Here is a 19,830-nt window from a genome sequence, read left to right as displayed (position 1 = left end):
CCAACAAACTCACTTGAAATTTTTAACAAATCCATTAATTAATCATCATCAAAAATTGCAGATTAACCTGTTCCTAACAAACCCATTATTTAATCATCATCAAACCAGGAAAAAAAATTGAAAATTTACTTGTTGCCAAATAACCCAATTGGAATTTGAACATAGTCATGAATAAATTATCATCAAAACAGGAAGAAAAAAAAAAGAAAATTTACTTGTTCCCAAACAAACCCAGTTGAAATTTAAACACATTGATTAATTATCATTAAAAAAATGAAAATGGACTTGTTATCAACAAACCCAATTGGAATTTATTCAACCCCATAAGTTAATTATCATCAAAGCATGAAAAAAATTGAAAATTTACTTGTTCTTCATAAACCTAATTGAAAATTCACTTGTTCCACACAAATCCACATGATTGAATCATCATCAAAGCAGAAAAAAAAATTGAAAATTGACTTATTCCCAACAAACCCAAATGAAAATTAAACAGACCCATTGATCAATCATCATCAAATTTGAAGGGAAAAAAAACAGAATTTTTTTAGGGTTTATGATATTAATACCATCACTTGTGGGAGCTGGAGCAGGTGCAGGGATCTGAGCATTGATGGAAGGAACAACAAAAGCCAAAGCAAGAGAGAGAATGGACATGACGAAAAGCTGAACTCTAAGAATCTCCATTCTTACAAAGAATGAAGCTAGCACACTCAATTTGAAACTTGTGAAATGCAATGTTAGGGTTTTGTTTTGATTTATAGTGATTTTGATCGAAAGAATCTCGACAAGAAAAACAACAGAGCCACTCTGGCTGAGGAAATAGGTTAGGGAACAAAGGTTGTCGTTGGCCGTTGATGGATGACACGTGTAGGGTTGAGATTGAGTGCACGTTATGGAAAACAGTAGTGAAATGGAAGGAGAGAGAAAGAGAGAGAGAGTCCAACCAACCAATGAATATGTTCTTTCTCTTACCTGCCAGTCTGCCACATGATTGATAATTGGTCGAATATGAACAGTACAACCTGTATTTTATTTTTGAAATCATTCTGGTTTGTAACGTTTGTTTGTTCAATTGAGTTCAAATTTTTTATTAGGATAATTGTTTGAATTGTTTTATTTCTATCTCTTTATTGCATTTTAAACAAATTATTTTTTTTTATAAAAATTGAGTATCTCACTAAAATGTATATACCTCTCGAGTGGGGGAGAAGATCGGGATAATTATCCTTACATTTTACAATAAATACTCTAATATAAGTATTATCTAGTAATTCTCCATAGTTAAAGTTTTAACTTGTAAACACAATAGTAGTTGTTAAGTAATTTAATAGTATCACAGTCAAATTCCTTAATTTATGTAGTTTACCAAAAGAATTTATAAGAGAAAAAACATGAACTTTTCCAAAGTTTGAATTTTATGTCATTCTACATATAGTTGAAATTGAACATGACAACAAATAAATTAAAAAACCCTATTATATCCTAGCTCTTTATTAATTTGAATCTTTTGATTTATTGATTGCTTACTATTGATTAATTTGAAATAATATTAAATATTGCTTCTTTTGTTGTTTAACTCAAAATCCTAGCTGTTTTTTTAAGCTCCAAAGACAACATGTTAACCGTTACCTTGGACGGCTACCGTTGGCTTGGTCTACATATGGTGGGGACACATACAACTAATTCATGACACACTAATACGTTTCGTTACATCATTAGTTGATATTTTCAATGATTTGAATTAAAGAAAATGATTAATCACTTTATCTGTTGTACAACTGTAGCCGTTTAAAGTTGAGAATCAATTCACAACATTTTTAAAGTGTATGTTTGGTTGTAAATTTAGAGGAGACAATTATTATAGAAAAATTACAGTACTAGTAATTTGGAGAAAAAGGAAGAGAAAAATTACCATAACAACATCACTTATTCATGATGCGCAGCCAGGAATACTTACCTTAGTTAAAATACTAGCAAATAAAGAAGCAGAAAAGGATAATCTTTATATATACATATTTTCAAAACCTAATCCTGATTATGACAGCTAGAGAGAAAAGTACAAGTCATTTCTCTACAGAAGTGGATGTCATAAGCAAAATACTCCTACCAAGTTTAAATTTTAGTTGTCAGTGTTTGAGAGAAACACGACGACCAGGGGATTGGGCTTTCAGATCGGCCAAGTAATATTCATTCAGCTACTGCTTTGGATGGTAGAGGTGCCATCTCCAAATAGTCGAAATCGTCTGTTATACCAATCTGCATGGAGACACAAGGTGCAAGACACATGACTGACATAAGAAACAAAGATATAAGGATATGGAATATGGTAAGATTGATAATATAGATTGATAATATTACCAAGTTGTAAAGGCCATTCAAAAAAACATATATCAATCCATTTGTTGTAACTATTTCCGAACAAAAAGAAGCCTAATAATTGGTTAAGAATGAGACAGGGGGCTTGCAGATTGAAGCATTAAACTGAAATGACTGACCTCCTTGTACATGTTTTCCAGTTGTTCCTTAGCCTGAGGGAAGTTGTTTGAACACCATTGCTTCAGAGTGAAAATATTGTCTGCAACATTGTTTAGCCATAGCAAAAAGATAATAATAGGCATCATCATCATTGTATAAAAAAATAAGAAATTTAATAATTACCGCACACAATACAGGGAGAAAAATGAAGGTGCAAACATAGAAAGTAGAACCTGTCCATCTGTTAGCTGATGTATGAGCAACTTCAATTGCTTCCTCTGCCAATAGTAATACCAATACATCAGTATCACAATTTCCAATGACAGTATTCAGATTAACCTTCTAAATCATTCAATAAGTGTTCATATAAATTGCAAAAGAGAAACATTTCTTAACTCATTGCTTCAAAGGCAGCCGGATCATTATCTCTATAATTTTCCAACTCACTCTGCAAATGTCAAATATTATTTGACTGTTACAAAACTCATGCAATAAAGATCAAACGTAATGCATTACTAACACATCATCTGTAAGCCAACCTTCAATTCCTTATGCTTCAGCTCAATGGCTTTTAAATCTGCTAGGGCCGCCTCTCGTTCATCCTAGAAAAAAAATGCAGTGTAAGGATATATGAGGACCAGCCATTTGATTAAATAAAAAAGCAGGGAAATTGGAATCTGGTAGGGTAGGCATTATAACTCACAGATTCCTCGCGCCCTTTCTTTAGTGCTTCACATTGTTCAACAAGTTGGGCATGCCGCTTCCCACTGCTTTGCAGATCAGAATCAAGTTTTTGACGCACATTCCTAAGCTGTGAATCGTGTTTACAATGTAGTAATTAGGCTACTTTGGGATAAAGTAGAGGAGAGTGATTGTGAGCAGTGACCGATAAATATCAACATAAAGATGATACGGTACAGTAGCAAATTTTAGTAACTTTTCCAATAGAGCTTCACCTGATTTCCAGCACAGCTAGGAAGACTCCAGAAGTATACCTAAGAGGCAAACATAGGAGTATTATCAACTAACCAACTAGAGGAAGAAACTCAACTCAACCAGAAAAGTCTTGGCATTTTTGAATTTGCACTGGAACTCTCAAAATATAATTTTGAAAAAAGATATAACATGTACTCCCTCCATTCCATATCTAGGTAGTTTAAGATTTTCGCACACATTTTGAGAAAACATTTAATTGATGTACCGATATTTGTACAAAACATCTTTACTATAGCATTAATGGTTTTGTAAATTCCTTTTTTTCAATGCAGAGAGCATAAATACTTAAGGGTGTAGTTGGAAAATAAAGATTGTTAAGACTCCCATATCAGATAATATATGGTCTGCACATGTGTTTACAAGTGAGGGCAATTCTCACCCTACAAGTCGGTTTTGTAGAAATGAGTTATAGGTTCAACCAGATTTCTTAACAAAAGTCAATAAATATCGTGAATTTTAATGCTTAGATCAGAGGCTTTCAACTAACACACTGCTTTGAAACACAAATTAATTAAAACCAACATAGGCTTGAAATGGAGGGAGTAACAAGGCAAAATCAAACATGCACTCGATCTCTTTGATAACTTTCCTAATACCTAAACTAGTAATCTTGCAGCATGCTCAAATAATACAATAGCAAAAGATAAAATAAAGAAATTGTTTTCGTAGAAGTTAAAAGTTGATTTAATAAGCTATCTTGGAGAACTCGTGAAAATAAGCTAAAAACTACTTAGAAGATGTCATCTAATGAGTTGTTTCTACAAGATATATCAAACAGTCTCACAAAGCTTATACTAGTAGGTAAATTCAAATAAATCAATCCAAATCAGTCCTAAAACTTGAAGAATATCACTAATTAAGGTGTTAACTTACAGAAGTTCCTATCTTATCTTTGGAAACAAGGTCATCATCCACCAAGCTTTGGACAACATCTTTCACAGACTGAGAAATGACACCCTTCTTAGGGCCCATCTTCTCAAGCTCCTTAAGCTAAAATAAACAATAGCAACAACAAACGCATATAAGTGTATGTTTCAAAACATGATGAATTTGACATAATCGAGGTGAGCCACCGTGATTTTGCAAAAACTATATTTCGCAGCTTCAACAAAATCACATTGCAACCGTGATTTTGTCAAATCCATTACCAAACATCTCTCTAACACTGACACCTCTAAAAAAGGTGTGTCTGCGTCGGTGTTCGTGTGGGTGTCCGAAACCGACATTGTGATTAATAGGTTTAGTTTATTTTTCAAGTTAGTGTCGGTGTCGTGTTTCCGGTATTCGTGATTCATGGTCAAACATGCTCTACATGCTATAAATAGGCTAATAAACCATATGTAAATTTAACCAACCAGGTAGAAGTCTTGTGATTCGTAAAAGATTTGAAGCATCTTCTCTCGCTTCTCTTCCAAAGACAAACCTCTTTTCTTCGACTGAAGCAAAACAAAAACAAATCAATCAAATCGCATTTCATGGAAACACAATTTGCAAAATCCACATAGGTATTTAGCACTAAATTAGGTTAATTTCTGAAATCGATCAAAACAATTCATAACTTAAGCGATTATATCAAATGAAAATGAACAAATTGAATAAAACTGAAATGTTAGCTACTGAAGTTAGCGATTCAAACGATAGAGTTCAAATTAAGATGAAAAGAGCATTAAACAGTAAAATCGAAACGCGCATAGTGAAATTGTTGAAGGAGATGAAGCGGAATACCATTGCTACGGCAGCGGAGGAGGGCGGTAGAAGTTTCTAGAAATGCGATTCTCTGCTTTTAGCGGGAAAATGGTTCCATAAATAACACTAAGTTTATCTTTACCATTTATTTTTAAAAATACAAAAAAAAAATTACTTAAGTACGAGATGCGTCTAATAGAAAAATCAATTGTTTAATAAAAATTAATTAATTGAAAAACCAAAAAAAAACAGTTAAATCATTGTTAAGTGAGACTTAAGTTGTTGAAATTTTTATTCAACTAATTCATTTTTTTTTATTTTAAAATAACTTATTTTTCAGATTAATTTTCAAATTACCCCACTTTTAAGAGATGACGTCAAATAAATTGGTGTTTGTTCTCTAAATTGAAGAGATGGCGCCAATTGGATTGACTTATGCACATGGTGCTGTCAATCCTATTGGTGCATGTTTGTTAGGTTTTAAAGGAGGCGTCAATTGGTTTGATACCTATGTGTGTTGTATATTTTTTTTGAAAAATAATGTACATTTTAGATAAAAGTCGAAATCGGACCAATTAATATTAATATTAATATGCGTTTACGTACGAATACCATAAAGACTAATGTCATTGACCGGGATTACCTAACCGACCTTCGGTACCACATCCCCTAGCTACCCGAACGTGTGGTCCTAACCCACGTTGATGATTCACCCAAGGTGTTTCAGGATTTGAGGGGCCAGGAACATCACCGCCACCTGCAATGAAGCGTCGCCGCCATAGCTGAGTTTGTGACCCATGCTAGAGTAGTTGGGATGTGTTTGAGTTATTGGAGGGCGACCAGGACGACTGAAGGGAGACATTGGTGTGAATGATGCATCGAAGAAAGATTGAAATGATTGTTGTGGTATTTGGTAGTCATATGGTTGTTGTATCATTCATTGTGTATGCTTCACTTGCCTGGTCAAGATCCATTCAAGGCCCACTTGTTCATGGTCTATTATGGAGGTTTCTTTGGTCTATTTAGCATTCACTTCATGGCCTTACATGTTCATCTTTTGCGTGTCTATATTCATTGGTTCAAGCTCATTTTCATGGCATCACAACTTCCATTTGATTCAATTCATCCCTAGCATTGCATTTGATCATATCCTCTAATCATATTCTCATGCCTAGTTCATGTCTAACCTATTTCATCTGACCATTCATGTCATTTGCATTGTCATTGTTGTTTGGTCCATGAATCTTTAATTATGAACTAGTTCATTGTACATCTTAGGTCTTGCTATAGTTCTTGTTTCATGTTTGGCATTGTTCATCCAAGTTATGGTCATGTCCATTGATCCATGATTAGGTATTCATCAAGTTCATCACTTAGTCTATTCCATATCATTTTCATTGGTGTTTGGTCCATGAATTGTTGGATAGGTCTTAATCATTGTCCATTGTGGTCCTTAGGTCTTGATTCATTCAAAATTCATATCCATTGATTCATGTTATCATGTTCATTCATTTCAATATCTTTCATATCCATACAATCCCTTTCAAACAGTCAATGCATTCAAATATTAAATATCATTTCATACAATCACATCCAAAGTCCATACATGTACAAAAGCTACAAAATTGACCATTTATACAACAATTGACTTTTGGTTAACAGTTGACTTTTTGCGCGACAACCACAACATTTAAAAGCAACATTTCTAACAGATTACAATAATCAAACTGATATCATTTGGTCCAAACATCACTTCCCTAGCATCCTTATCATTTTTTACTCGCACCCATCCACGTAAGGCATCGAGTCTCTCAATACTTCTAATTTTTCCGCCTTCAGGTATGTTTCCGTATAGCCAACGAACCAATTCGCTCTGTAGTTGCTCGAAATGACAGATGTTCCAAAAGAGTGTCTCCATCGGAGACTTGTCTCTCGAATAAATTACTTTTCCATAGCCGCGACGAAATCGAACCATGTCTGCAATATAATGAAAAGAGATGTGGAAAAATGAATCACACAACACCTCTATTTATATAAAAAAAATATGTAATACACAGAGACGCCAAACCAATTGGCGTCTCCTCTCATTTTTTACACATGGGCGCCAATTGGATTGGCAGCACCATATGCATAAGTCAATCCAATTGGCACCACCCCTTTAATTTATAGAGCATGCACCAATTTATTTGGCGGCACCTCTTAAAAGTTGGGTAATTTGGGAATTAATCTGAAATGGGTTTTTTTGGGTTTTTTTATAAAAAAATGGGTTAGTTTAGTAAAAATTTCTAAATTGTTAGGATGAGTTGAATTAGCATGTATGTAATTTTTTATAAGATTTGTTGGTTGTATTTCATGTTATGTAATATTGGCTATCGAGTAATGAAGAAAACTTCTTTTAATCGGTTATACCAGTTGATTTCATCTTATGTCATTTAGAAATTAACTTGTTTTTGGGCATTCAAAATACTCGAGACGGGGGTCTAATTGATACATCGAAAGCAGTAAGTGTTTAAAAAAAGTGGCTCTCCCCTTTCTGAAGATGGGTTATTTTATTCATGTGAGCCTTATCGACCGTTCATATCCATCTGACGTCGATCTTACTTAATACTTTTCGTTACCAATCGGCTTTCCTATTTGAGAGAGAACCACACTATTTTTTAGGTGTTCAAATTAATTCCCATCACACATCACTTTTTTCACTCTCTTACTGGCCTGAGAGTTTGAGTGTTAATTTTGTAGGTTAGCCACTTTTACACTACATTAGAAGCTCATAACCACCGCAAGAAACTATGCATCCTCGCTTATGGTTCCACAACAGAAAAGTGACGTTGTAAGTGAGAATCAAAATATGATTCTCGTGCATTTCCACAATCAGATCTTCTCCATTATAATTTTTTTTCTTCTATTCGCTTCACGTTCCGATATTCTCTATTAGATGTTCATACCTCCATTTCTTAACCACTTTCTCAAATCTTAATTTCCTCTCTATTAGATCATTTTCTCAGATCCCTCAAATATGGTGGCATCTAAAACCACTTGTTTTGGCATTTAACCACAAGTTATTAACATTATTGTTGAAGTTGTCAAAAGTTCACTTCTTATTCCACAAATAATGGACGATCTAGTCTTGATTACATAGTTGACTGATACTGATCAAGTTAGCAGTTAAATTTTCAACCAGCAGCACATCATCAAGGCAAGGGAAACCTGGACATACCAGTTTTGCCTTATGCTTATCAACTGAACTATCTCATAATGATGACTTTCTTGTTCTGAGGTAGAATAGTCAATTCTCATGTATTGTTTCTTTCAATGGTCTCAAGTTATTCCTTCATTATGTTCACCCATACCTTCTTCTTGAGAGCCTCGTTGATGCTAACAGATTCAGATTCCATTATCATGGCACTCTGTATGATTTCCCCTTAAAAGTTAATCTTAGTATCTTGCATCAACTTAAAGTCTGCAAGTCTCTTTGGTATTTCTCTAACTATCTCTGGCCTCTGGAATAATGCAAGTTCACCTTCTGAAGTAGGACCACCTTCAGAAGCCTCATCTTCAGAAGTTCCACCTTCAAAGGCTGGACCACCTTCAGAAGTAGGACCACCTTCAGAAGCCTCGTCTTTCTAAGTTCAACCTTCAAAGGTTGGACCACCTTCAGAAGCTCCACCTTCACAATATTTACCTTCAGAGGTTAGACCACTTTCAGAAGAAGATCCATCATCAGAGTCAGCCTCACCTTCAGAGTTAAAGTCTCATTTAGAGGCAGAATCTCCTTCGGAGGCAGAATCAGACTTTAGTGTTGACATTACACTAGAGTTGGAATGAGACTTGCTTCAGTCTCATGTTTCTGATTCTTTCACAATGACATCTATATTGACTTAAATTTTGTTGGTGATTGGGAAATAGAGCTTATAAGCACATGTACTATGGTAACCTATAAGTAACATGACTTTACTTATATTAGGGGTGTTCAAAAAGACTGTGAACCGAATCGAACCATCGAACCAAACTGAAATGAAGTTAAAATAACCAAACTATTATGTTTAGTTAATGAACTGAACCATATTGTACTAACGGTTCTAGAATCAAACCATATGACAAATAAATCGAACAGAAACGAAATTGAAAATGAAAAATAGTTTTAAATTAAAAAAAAAATTAATGTTCCAGTTCTTTAAAAAATGGTTCAGTTTGGAAAAATTGTTTTTTAACGGTTCGGTACGGTTCAGAATTTATAAACAGTACACCAAACCAATAGTTTTGGTTATGAGTAAATTGAAACGGTTCGGCTCAGTACGAGTAAAATTTAACTATAGTTTGGTTCAGTTTGGTTATGTTTTCTCATAAAACCATATCATGAACAACCCTAGCTTCTGTCATCCAATTTCCTTCTAATAGCATCTGGTATATGTTTGTAACATACAAAACCGAACACCTTGAAATGGATGACACTTTGATTTCTTCCAGTCCACTTATCAATAGGAACTACTTCCTTTAACACCTTTGTCGTACATCTGTTGAACACATATGCTGATGTAGCAATTGCTTCACCACACAATTGCTTAGGTAGAATTTTCTCCTTTAACATGTGTCTTGTCATGCCAAGCAGAGTTCTATTTATCTTTTAAGAAAGACCATTATGATGTGGAGTTACGAAGCAGATACATCATGCTCAATACCATGTTCCTCACATAACTTTTTGAACTCTGTTGAGTTAAACTCTCTTCCACCATCAGTTATGAGAATCTTCAAACTTTGTCCACTTTGATTTTCAGTCTTTACTTTGAACTTTAGTCTTTACTTTGAACTTCTTGAACTCAACAAATACCTCATGTTTGGACTTAATGAGTGTTGCACATGTGATTCTTGTGAAATCATCCATAAATGACACAAATTACTTGTTTATTCCAAGTGAATGTACCTCAAAAGTCCCACATACATCATAATGCATCACACCTAACGCATGAGTTGCTTTTTGAGGCATTTCTGATGAGAATGGAAATCTTGGTTGCCTGCCTCTCATGCATATATCACATGATTTCTCTGGTGCCACGCTTTTAGGAATTCCACGAACCTGATTCTTCAATCTCTTGTGCCACAACTTACTTTCCCCTTTAGCATTTTTTGCACTAAAGCATTGAGTGCCTGTTGTTGCAACATTCACTTTGAATATTATGTTTCTTCCCAGTTCATAATGCATAATCAACTTCTGATTATAGTCATACAACTTCAAGAGTTTTTCCTTCATGGTTACTGAAAAAACCTTTTTCAATCAGTTGACATACACTCATCAGATTACCATTCATGCTAGGAACATACCATAGCAGTACAATTTTGCCATTGGTCAGTCTCACTCTAACATTTCTCATTCCTTTAGCATTCAGATACTCACCATTAACACATTTGATCTTGGCCCTTTTACCATAGTTAAAATCAACCAGCCATTACTTGTTTCCAGTTAGGTGATTTGAGCAACCAATGTCTATATACCACCAGTTTACCATTGATCCACCTACATTCTCAAATGCTATTAATAACACAAGTTCATCATCAGAATATCCTCTGGTTATGTTGACTTTTTCACCCATGCTAACATTGTTTGACCAGCAATCAACAACAAAATGGCCAAACTTGTTGCAACTATATCACTAAACCTTCCTCTTATCAAACTTCTCATTCCCCTTCTGAACATTCTTATGTTTCTTCTCTTCAGAGTTTGAAAGTTATGACTTCTGAACACCGCCACCATACTTTTTCTTGTTCTCTAGACATGCTTGTTTCTGGTTCTTTTTCTAGAATAAGCTTTTAGAGTATAAGCTTTCAAAGCCTGTTCTATCTTCTTTTCAGAGTTTCTTTAAGTCAGATGAAACTTGTGTGCCTCTAAACTACTATGAAGCTCTTCAATTCTCATGGTGCTAGTGTATTTATAGTGTTTTATGACTACAACTATGTAATCAAACTGAGAAGTAAGTGATATCAGTACCTTTTCAATGATTACTTGTTCAAAGAGCATTTCTCCATAAGACTTAATCTCATTTGTGACCACAGTCACCCTAAAGATGTAATCAAACACCTTCTCATTGTTCTTCATGCTAATATTTTCATATTGCTCACGTAAAGACTACAACTTGACCTTCTTCACCGATGCGTCACCACCGCAACACCACACTAATGTATCCCACGCCACCTTCGTCATTGTTGAATCATCAATTTTCTCAAACACCTTCGTATGCACACACTGATTGATATATAACAACACATTTTGATCCTTCTTCATTGTTTCACGTCACACGTTTCATTGTGCTTCTATTGTATTTTCTGTAACTGGCGTGTAACCTCCATTGACGAGATCAAGAACATCTTGAGCTCCAAACAACAGATACGTTTGAATTGACCACCAATTATAATTCTTTCTGTCGAATACTGGACGTTTTGTGTTCAAGCTACCATTTTCGTCACATCTTCGTTCTTGTGCAAATCACTCAGTTTTCACCAACATTCGTGTTTCCGAAACCTTGAGAATCAATATATGTGATTCTCTCTGATTTCTAACTTCAACTCAACATGAATTTCATAAACGAAATCAATCACACACCTCACTACACTCATGTTTCCATGTGAATCAGACTGGAGCTCTGGATACCAATTATTGAAGTTCACACTAAACCGCCATTAACAATATATAAGAATGAAGAAGAAGATGAACAATAACATAAAGGAAAGAGAGAGAGAATGAAACGTAACTAACATTCAAAACTTTCTAAATTCAGAATTCTTTTAGTTCTATTACAAATTCAACTCAATTTGAGTTTATATATAAGGACCTAAATTCAAATCCAAATTAAATAAAAACTCAAATTCAAATACAAATATAAATATAAATACAAATGAAACTAACTTGAGATAAATTACATTTAAAAAAATCATAATTAGTATGTGACTTTGGTGTGCTAATTTTTTATCATTTTATTCACCAATTAATTAATTTATGTGTGTTCGATTTCTTAATTTTCTTCACACCTAATCAAATCAAATCAAATCAAACTTGTTTCAAACTTTGAATTATCTATTAACCAAATGAAGAATTTCAAAACAATTAGGATTTTTTAACTAATAAGTTAATTATTAAATGGTTTATTTTATGTTACTTTTATAAAAAGATGATAAATTATCCACTATATTTATTACAATAAAATATTATTTTACATATTATATTATTGATATTTTTATTATTTTCACATTTGACCATATTACATTAATTAGATTAATTACATTTTATCTCTTCAAGAGAATTGTTTCTTCCCTCCATCTTTTAATTTTCTTTCTTAAAATTTAATTTAAAAGATCACTTCCCATTAATTTATTATAATTCAAAACTTAAATATACTATTTATAATATATAGTTATTTATTAGTTTGGTTGTATTTTAAAAACATATTAAATTAAATTAATAAGGACATTTATTTTACATATTTATAAAAAAAAATCTTTGTTCTATTATAAATTACTTTAAAATATATGAATAATTAAATATTTTAATTTTAATTTAAAAAAACGTGTTTGGCAAAAGTATTTACGACCATTATTTCAATGGTCAAAATTTTATAATTAACATATTTTTTAAGGGTAATGCTAACTTGTGCCCCAAGGGCACATGTTAAGAAATCCACAAATAGAAAATTTGTTTTGGAAAAATAAATAAAATTATTAATGATAAGTTTCTAATAAATTCAATACACATTTTCCAAGAATTTATTTATATATTCATCTCTCAAGTATATTTGTCCGCGCAATATTAAACTAATGAATGTTTCTAAAGGATGATAACCTTAATCAAATGAAAAAAAAATTGTATATAATTACTCACCGATATATAATTTTCTATAATTACAAATTGTTTTTAAAATTTAATATATTAATAAGAATTTTGTTAAAGAAGTTTATCAATAATATTCTTAATTAATATATTTGTTTTTTAATTATAGTTTAAAAAAACATAAAAAAAATTATGAATGTTATGGAAAAACATTATTAATACTATTAAAAAATAACAAAATTTATTGATGGTATGTAAAAATATAAGATCTGATTTTTAGAATGAAATATAAAAATTATTTATTATATAGTGAAAAGTTTATTAAATAAAATAATAAATAATTAAAGATAGTATAAAAAAGAGAGGAATAATAGCATTTAAGGTAATAAAATTTGTTGAATGTGGATTCTTCCGAATCGAGTTTGAGGATTGACTCCAAATCAATATGCATGATAATTAAAATGTCAGGTCTATGGACTGGGATTGATATGGGCTAATGTGTGTCATACCATTTGATATTGGTGGAACCAAATGATTCATAAGCTTAACTTCATCATGCCAATCAATATGGTTCAAGGAATCAATGACTTAGTTTAGCAATATGGTTATCACATGTGTTTGTAACTCAAAACGGTTCCCTCCTCTTCTGTTGTGGTTCAGGTTAAATGGAGTATGCATGAGTGTGATTGGATATGTCTAAATTCAGATAGTGTTGCTAGAAAGATGGGAAGGTTGACTCTGGACGTCTTTTGCATAACAACCAGAGTAATTGGATACGAGGTTTCAATCAATATATAGGCAAAAGTAATAGCCTTATTACTGAACTTTGGGGTGTGTTAACATGTCTCCAATTAGCGTAGAGCAAAAATATAAAGAAAATTGTGATTCAGTTGGACAATAAAAGGGTGGTTGACATGCTCAAAGTTCTTGATAAAGAGCCTGAGCATCGTTATAATTTGTTTCATCAATTTTATCACATTGGCAAAAGCTTCGAAGACACTGAATTTGAGCATATTTACCGTGAAGTGAATCAGAGTGCAAATATGTTGGCTAAATAGGGCAGCATAGGTATTAGTGAAGTCTTTGAGGAGAGTCCTAGGTGGTTGCATTATTTGCTTGTTGAAGATCTCCACGTTTCTTTTGCAAGACAAATTTGTTAGTTGTCTTTCTGTTTGAGCTTTGGTCCTCCCATTATAAAAAAAAAAAACTAAAAACACATGCAAAACAAATTAATTAATGTGAATGATATCTAATTATAATTAATTTCAATTCTTAATAATATTTTCAAATCCTTTAATTAAAAATAGTGTGGTTGTTCCAAGAATTAAAATCACGATCTTGAAAATATTATTCTTTAAAATATTATTATAAAAAATCTAATTTCTATAATATTGTATGTTAAACATTGATTTAAATTTTTAAATTTAATTAAAAAATTTAAAATAAATAAATATGCAAAAATGTTGTGAGGAGTGAAAATATTTTTAATTTCTATTTTGGGTCTCTCACAAAGCCCAACGTAAGGAAAGACCCGAAGATACATAGTTCCTACTGTTGAGCATAAGATAGGTGAACCGCTTCTTTATGTATGCACATAGAATCTTCCCTCGTGATCCATATAAACAAATTCAGAAAATATCATTTATCATACTCTTATTAGAAAACCATAGAAAACCCGAATATAATAAACATATAGTCAAATTATAATATAATAAACATATCATTAATGTTGGTAGAACTTTACTTTTTCAATCCAAAATACCTAAGAAATATTAGACCTTTGCAATTTTACATGCCACTTACATGATTGACGAAATTCCTAACCCCATTTTATAAAACATATAACCATATTTCCACAAATTGGATGATGATCCAAACTTACATGAGCTTATAATATTTTTCTCTTTGTGGTATGCTTCAACCATTCAGAGCCATAAAACAAAACTTGATGTTAAAGTTAGAAAAACTATTTATTTTAGACACAAGCAAAGTGTCAAAGGAGTTGTATTAATTAACCTTAATATTAAATTCATGTTCGTTTATAGACATATAACTTACCATGAACATGATTTAGCTTATCATAATATGAATCCATCATTCCATTGGCATTATCACTTTACACATTTCCATTAGTCCTAAAACCATGACCGATATTGAACCAACAATTGAATCAATTTCCCCAAATAGAGACATTGACACCATTTCTCATACACCTGAGAACAAACCCTTAACAACTCTTATCATAATGATAAAAGTACCAATATAACAAACATTAAATCAAACCCTAAAATTGAACATAACATCATAAAATCAACCAGGACAAAACACAAACCTAACTATCTATCTGACTACATATGCAATCTCTCATTGAATTCAACCACATATGATTCTTCAGGTATTCTCTACCCTATATCTCATTATCATTCATTTAATAACATTTTCACTTCATATACCAATTTCTCCATGTATGTTAGTGTTGATGATGAACCTGTCAGTTATAATTAAGTTAGAACTCAAGAATGTTTGGTTCTAGCAATGAATTTTGAACTTTAGGCCTTACAACAAAATGAAACCTAGATTTTTGTTAATACTCATCCATACATCAAAATTATAGAAAAAACATGGGTTTATAAGGTGAAATAAAAATTATATGGTACAATTGAGAGGTACAAGGTAAAATTAATTGCAAAAGGATATAATCAAATAGAATGAATTGATTTCTTTGAAACCTTTTTCACATGTGGCCAAAATCATTATTGTGATGGTTCTTCTTGATTTAACATCCATTAGGTCTTGACATTAATTAGATGTAAATAATGATTTATTATTTGGTGTTTTCAAGGGGAGGTTTGCATGATTGTTCCATAAGGAGTGATAAGTCCTAAGCCTAACCAATTCTGCAAGTTACTTAAGTCATTATATGGTTTGAAACAAGTAAGCAGAAAATGATATGAAAAATTAACTAGTGTTTTACTTGATCAAGGTTATAGACAATCCACATTAGATAATTCTCTATTTACCCTCAACAAGAGCTCATCATTCATATTCATCCTTGTATATATGGAAGATGTGATCCTAGTAGGAAATTCACTAGTTAAATTCCCCAAATAAAAAAAATTTAGATTGTCAATTCAAGATCAAAGATCTTGGACAATTGAAGTATTTTTTAGGAATTGAAGTGACTCCTTTTGTAGTTGACATAAATTTGTGTCAAAGAAAATTCTACTTTTATTTGTTGCATGATGCAAGATTGATTGGACTCAAACCACCCAATACACCATTTGATCATTTAGTGAAACTACACAAAGACACATTACCCCCTTTTGAAGACATTGCAAGTTATGGAATACTTGTACAAAAGCTTATCTACTTTACCACTACAAGACCTGTCATTACCTTTGTCGCACAACAACTTAACTAGTTCCTTACCTCATCCACCATTACACATTATAAAACTATGTGTAGAGTTATTAAATATCAAAGGATCACTTGAAAAGTGATTTATTATTCAGAAGAGATGCACAATTGCAATTGATTGGATTTACCGATGCAAGTTGGACAAGTTATGTTAATGCTTGAAGATCCATTTTTGGTTATTGATTCTTTCTTGGTTCACCACTCATTTCATGGAGAGCTAAGAAGCAACATATACCGTGTCAAAAAGTTCCTCTAAAGTATAATATAAAGCTTTTCTTTTGCCTCTTGTGAGTTGCAATGAGTCATTTCCATACTTTATGAATTGGGGATAAAATGCAACAAACCACCAATTTATATTGTGATAACTAAAATGACATTTACATTATTGATAATCTTGTGTTTCATGAGAGAACCAAACATCTCAAAATTGATTACCATTTTGTTCGTGAAAGAATTCCAAGGGATTTGTTCAAGTTACTTCCAATCCGAACCAAGACTTAAACACCTAATTTTTTCATTAAGTCTCTACCATCTCAAACCTACAAGTGTTTCATATCCATGCTTAACATGTTCGACATCTACCATATTTAGCTCATGGGAGGGTGTTGAACTAGTTACTTGTTGATCAAGCTACCCAAACTATGCATATTTAGAGTAAGTTGAACTTGTAACTTGCTACACAAGTTACAAAAGTGTTGTATGCCCTTGCTTTAACTTGCTATTCTAGGTTATAAATACTTTTAGAGTTAATTAGAGCTACGAGATGCTATATATTGAATCTTTATAATTAACTAAACAATTAATCAAAATTCAGTTAGATCAAAGCCAACGTTCTCTTCCTTTACTCTTGAGTTTCATTCATTTCTTAGGCCAGTTTGTTTTAACTTTAAAAAAATGAATTTTTTCTTTGTATTTTTGAAAATGGATTTTACAAAAATATTTTTCAAAATATTAAAAGTTTTTCTACATTTGTTTTTTATAAATTAAAAGATTGAATTGTTCATTATATAACATAAATATAGATTCTTGAAGATCAAAACATAGTCAAAATCACAATTTTTTCAAAAAGTTGTATCTTAAAAATGACTTTTATGAAAAACTATTTGAAATAGCTTCAAAATTAAGTGATTTTTTAAAATTTTGATATCCAAAAAAAGTTTTGATAAAATGATAAAATACCCAAAATAACATTTTAAAAATAACTATTCAAACCAAATTTTCATTTGAAGCTTTTATGAAAAAAAAAATTATAAATTTTTTTACACTAAATTAAAAATTTAAAAATTTATGAATTGTTCATTTTAAAAATTTATAAATTTTTTTACACTAAATTATAAAAATCATTTTAAAAAAAAGTAAAAAAAAACGGACCCTTAATCATCATAGAAAACTTCATGATTTTTCATAAACAAATATTGAAGATAGGCTTATATCTAATTTACTTTTATTAGACTTATACATTGAGCCCTAGAAGTGCATGCCCACTCTATAAGAGGTGGTGCATGGTGAACAAAAATGAAAACATATCAAATAGGAAAGAAATAAAGAGAGAAAGGACAGAGAGAAATATAATAAACAATAACTTGACAAGAAATTTTAATAGTTGTTGAATTATTTAATGTTTAGTTCTCACTTTAGAAAATTGATGCCATATTGAAATGACATCTAATTACTACTATTGTGGAAGGAAATGAAAAGCTAATGACGAAATACACATACGTCATAATGAATGAATTAACATATATGAATAATAATAGTCAAATCTGAGATAATTCATCACCAAACTCAAATATAAAAAAAAAAGAATTTTTTAATGGTTTCAACTCTCTGTAGAATTCTAGATCCACTTGAATATTATAAAAATAAATCAATTACGCAATTAATCAATTTTTCTTTTATACTGCTGTATATTTATTTGGTAATTAAGGGAGTGTTTGTTCAAGGCTTTAAAAAATATTTTTTGGAATATTATTATAGAAATATAATATTTTTATGTTTGATTTAATTTTTAAAAAATTATTCCAAGATATATTTTATTCTCAAGAGTTTTATTTACATATAGTTCTTTTATTTTTATTCTAATATTTAAAGAGTGAGAATCCAACATTCTTATGAGAATAAAGTTCAATTAACTATAACTTCTCACTACTACTCATAATTTATTAATTTATTTATCTATTTTATTTTTTATAATTTTAAATTAAATAAATATTATAAATATTTTTAAAAAATTTAATATTTGACAAACACTTAAATATAAATATTATTCTAAATAATAATACTGATGAGAATAAGATTCTAGAAAATATTAATTCTAAACTTGAAACAAACACACTCTAAGATTTAAAATCATAAGTATCCGAACTTGATGTACTAATATTTTATCATTTTATTCATAGACTAATATAAGTTTCTTAGTTTTCTTCTCACCTAAAGTGTGTTTGTTTCCAAAGACTAGGCCGTGGTTAATACGCTTCAAGACTATGGAATGGATCATGGAAATTAAAGTTGTTAAAGTTCACCTGTGCAAATGCTTTAGCAAAGTATAACTTCAGCTTTCAATGGGTTTCTTAGAGTTTACTGGTTGTCCTAGTTTGAATTTACAATGCATGTGCCATGCCACTATGAGTGGCTACTCATTTTGTTTTTTTTGAAATATAGTTATTTTAATAAATTATTTAAAATATTGATAATTTTAAAAATAAATTTAAAAATATTAGTTATTTTTTGAAAAAATTTCCTAGTTTTATTTATAATTTTCTTTTCAAAGATAGCAGTGGTATTGATTAGTTGGATTTGTTCCAAATTAAAAAATAAATAAAAAATCACAATCTAAAATATATTATTATTTTCTATGTTTAATATTAATTTAAATTCCTAAAAATAAATTTAAAATAATTTAATTAAAATTTTAAAAATAAATAAATATGCAAAAATATTGTGGAAGCATAAATATTTTTTTAATTCTATTCTGGACCGCTCACAAAGTTTAAAATGAGCAAAGACTCAAAAATACATAGTTTTTAATATTTAGCGCAAGTGAACCACTTTTCTACGTGTCCACATGGAATCTTCCATCGAAACCCATACCAAATAAAATTTGTTAGAATGATAACCTTACATATTCTGAGTCATTCTCAATTTACTATTTCTTAATTAGAAGAACACAAACTAAAAGTCGGATAAAAATGAAAAGGGGAAAACAAATTTTGGGATATGACAACAGTTATGAGATTCAAAGCAGTTATCAACATAATTATCAACACATTTGTTTGGTTTTCAGCAATTTTATATTTGAAGATGTGTGGAAGCAAGTTATAGTAATGAAGCCTAAGTAGTGTGATACTTTTCAGATCCTTAGGGTCTATCCGTTGTCGGCAATTACTATTGTATTAGTATATAAGTTAGTCCTAGTGTATGGGATTGAGGTCGCAACT

At 31.1% G+C, this 19,830-nt stretch overlaps 1 protein-coding gene across 1 annotated transcript; it reads right to left on the bottom strand.

Annotated features, from left to right (window-relative positions):
- Positions 1-1,887: 1,887 nt before the first annotated feature.
- On the bottom strand, positions 1,888-5,309 carry LOC127118129 (meiotic nuclear division protein 1 homolog). The gene is made up of 10 exons (XM_051048278.1): positions 5,200-5,309; positions 4,830-4,910; positions 4,348-4,464; positions 3,435-3,473; positions 3,182-3,289; positions 3,018-3,080; positions 2,875-2,926; positions 2,712-2,756; positions 2,499-2,578; positions 1,888-2,259 (listed from the first exon to the last, which is right to left on the bottom strand). The coding sequence occupies exons 1-10, from the start codon at positions 5,200-5,202 to the stop codon at positions 2,191-2,193; spliced, it is 657 nt and encodes a 218-aa protein (XP_050904235.1). The 5' UTR covers positions 5,203-5,309; the 3' UTR covers positions 1,888-2,190.
- Positions 5,310-19,830: the final 14,521 nt, after the last annotated feature.

This window comes from Lathyrus oleraceus, chromosome 1 (assembly GCF_024323335.1).
Source record: "Lathyrus oleraceus cultivar Zhongwan6 chromosome 1, CAAS_Psat_ZW6_1.0, whole genome shotgun sequence".
In the NCBI taxonomy this organism is placed as follows: domain Eukaryota; kingdom Viridiplantae; phylum Streptophyta; class Magnoliopsida; order Fabales; family Fabaceae; genus Lathyrus; species Lathyrus oleraceus.
This window is presented reverse-complemented; position numbering and strand designations above follow the sequence as displayed.

Bases quoted from the DNA above. Each gene is read 5' to 3' on its own strand.
- LOC127118129 (XM_051048278.1), bottom strand. The intron at 2,757-2,874 runs GTTAAGAAATGT...TACTATTGGCAG, and splicing joins GGCTGCCTTTGAAGCAATGA to AGGAAGCAATTGAAGTTGCT. The intron at 2,260-2,498 runs GTCAGTCATTTC...GTCTCCATGCAG, and splicing joins TGGAAAACATGTACAAGGAG to ATTGGTATAACAGACGATTT.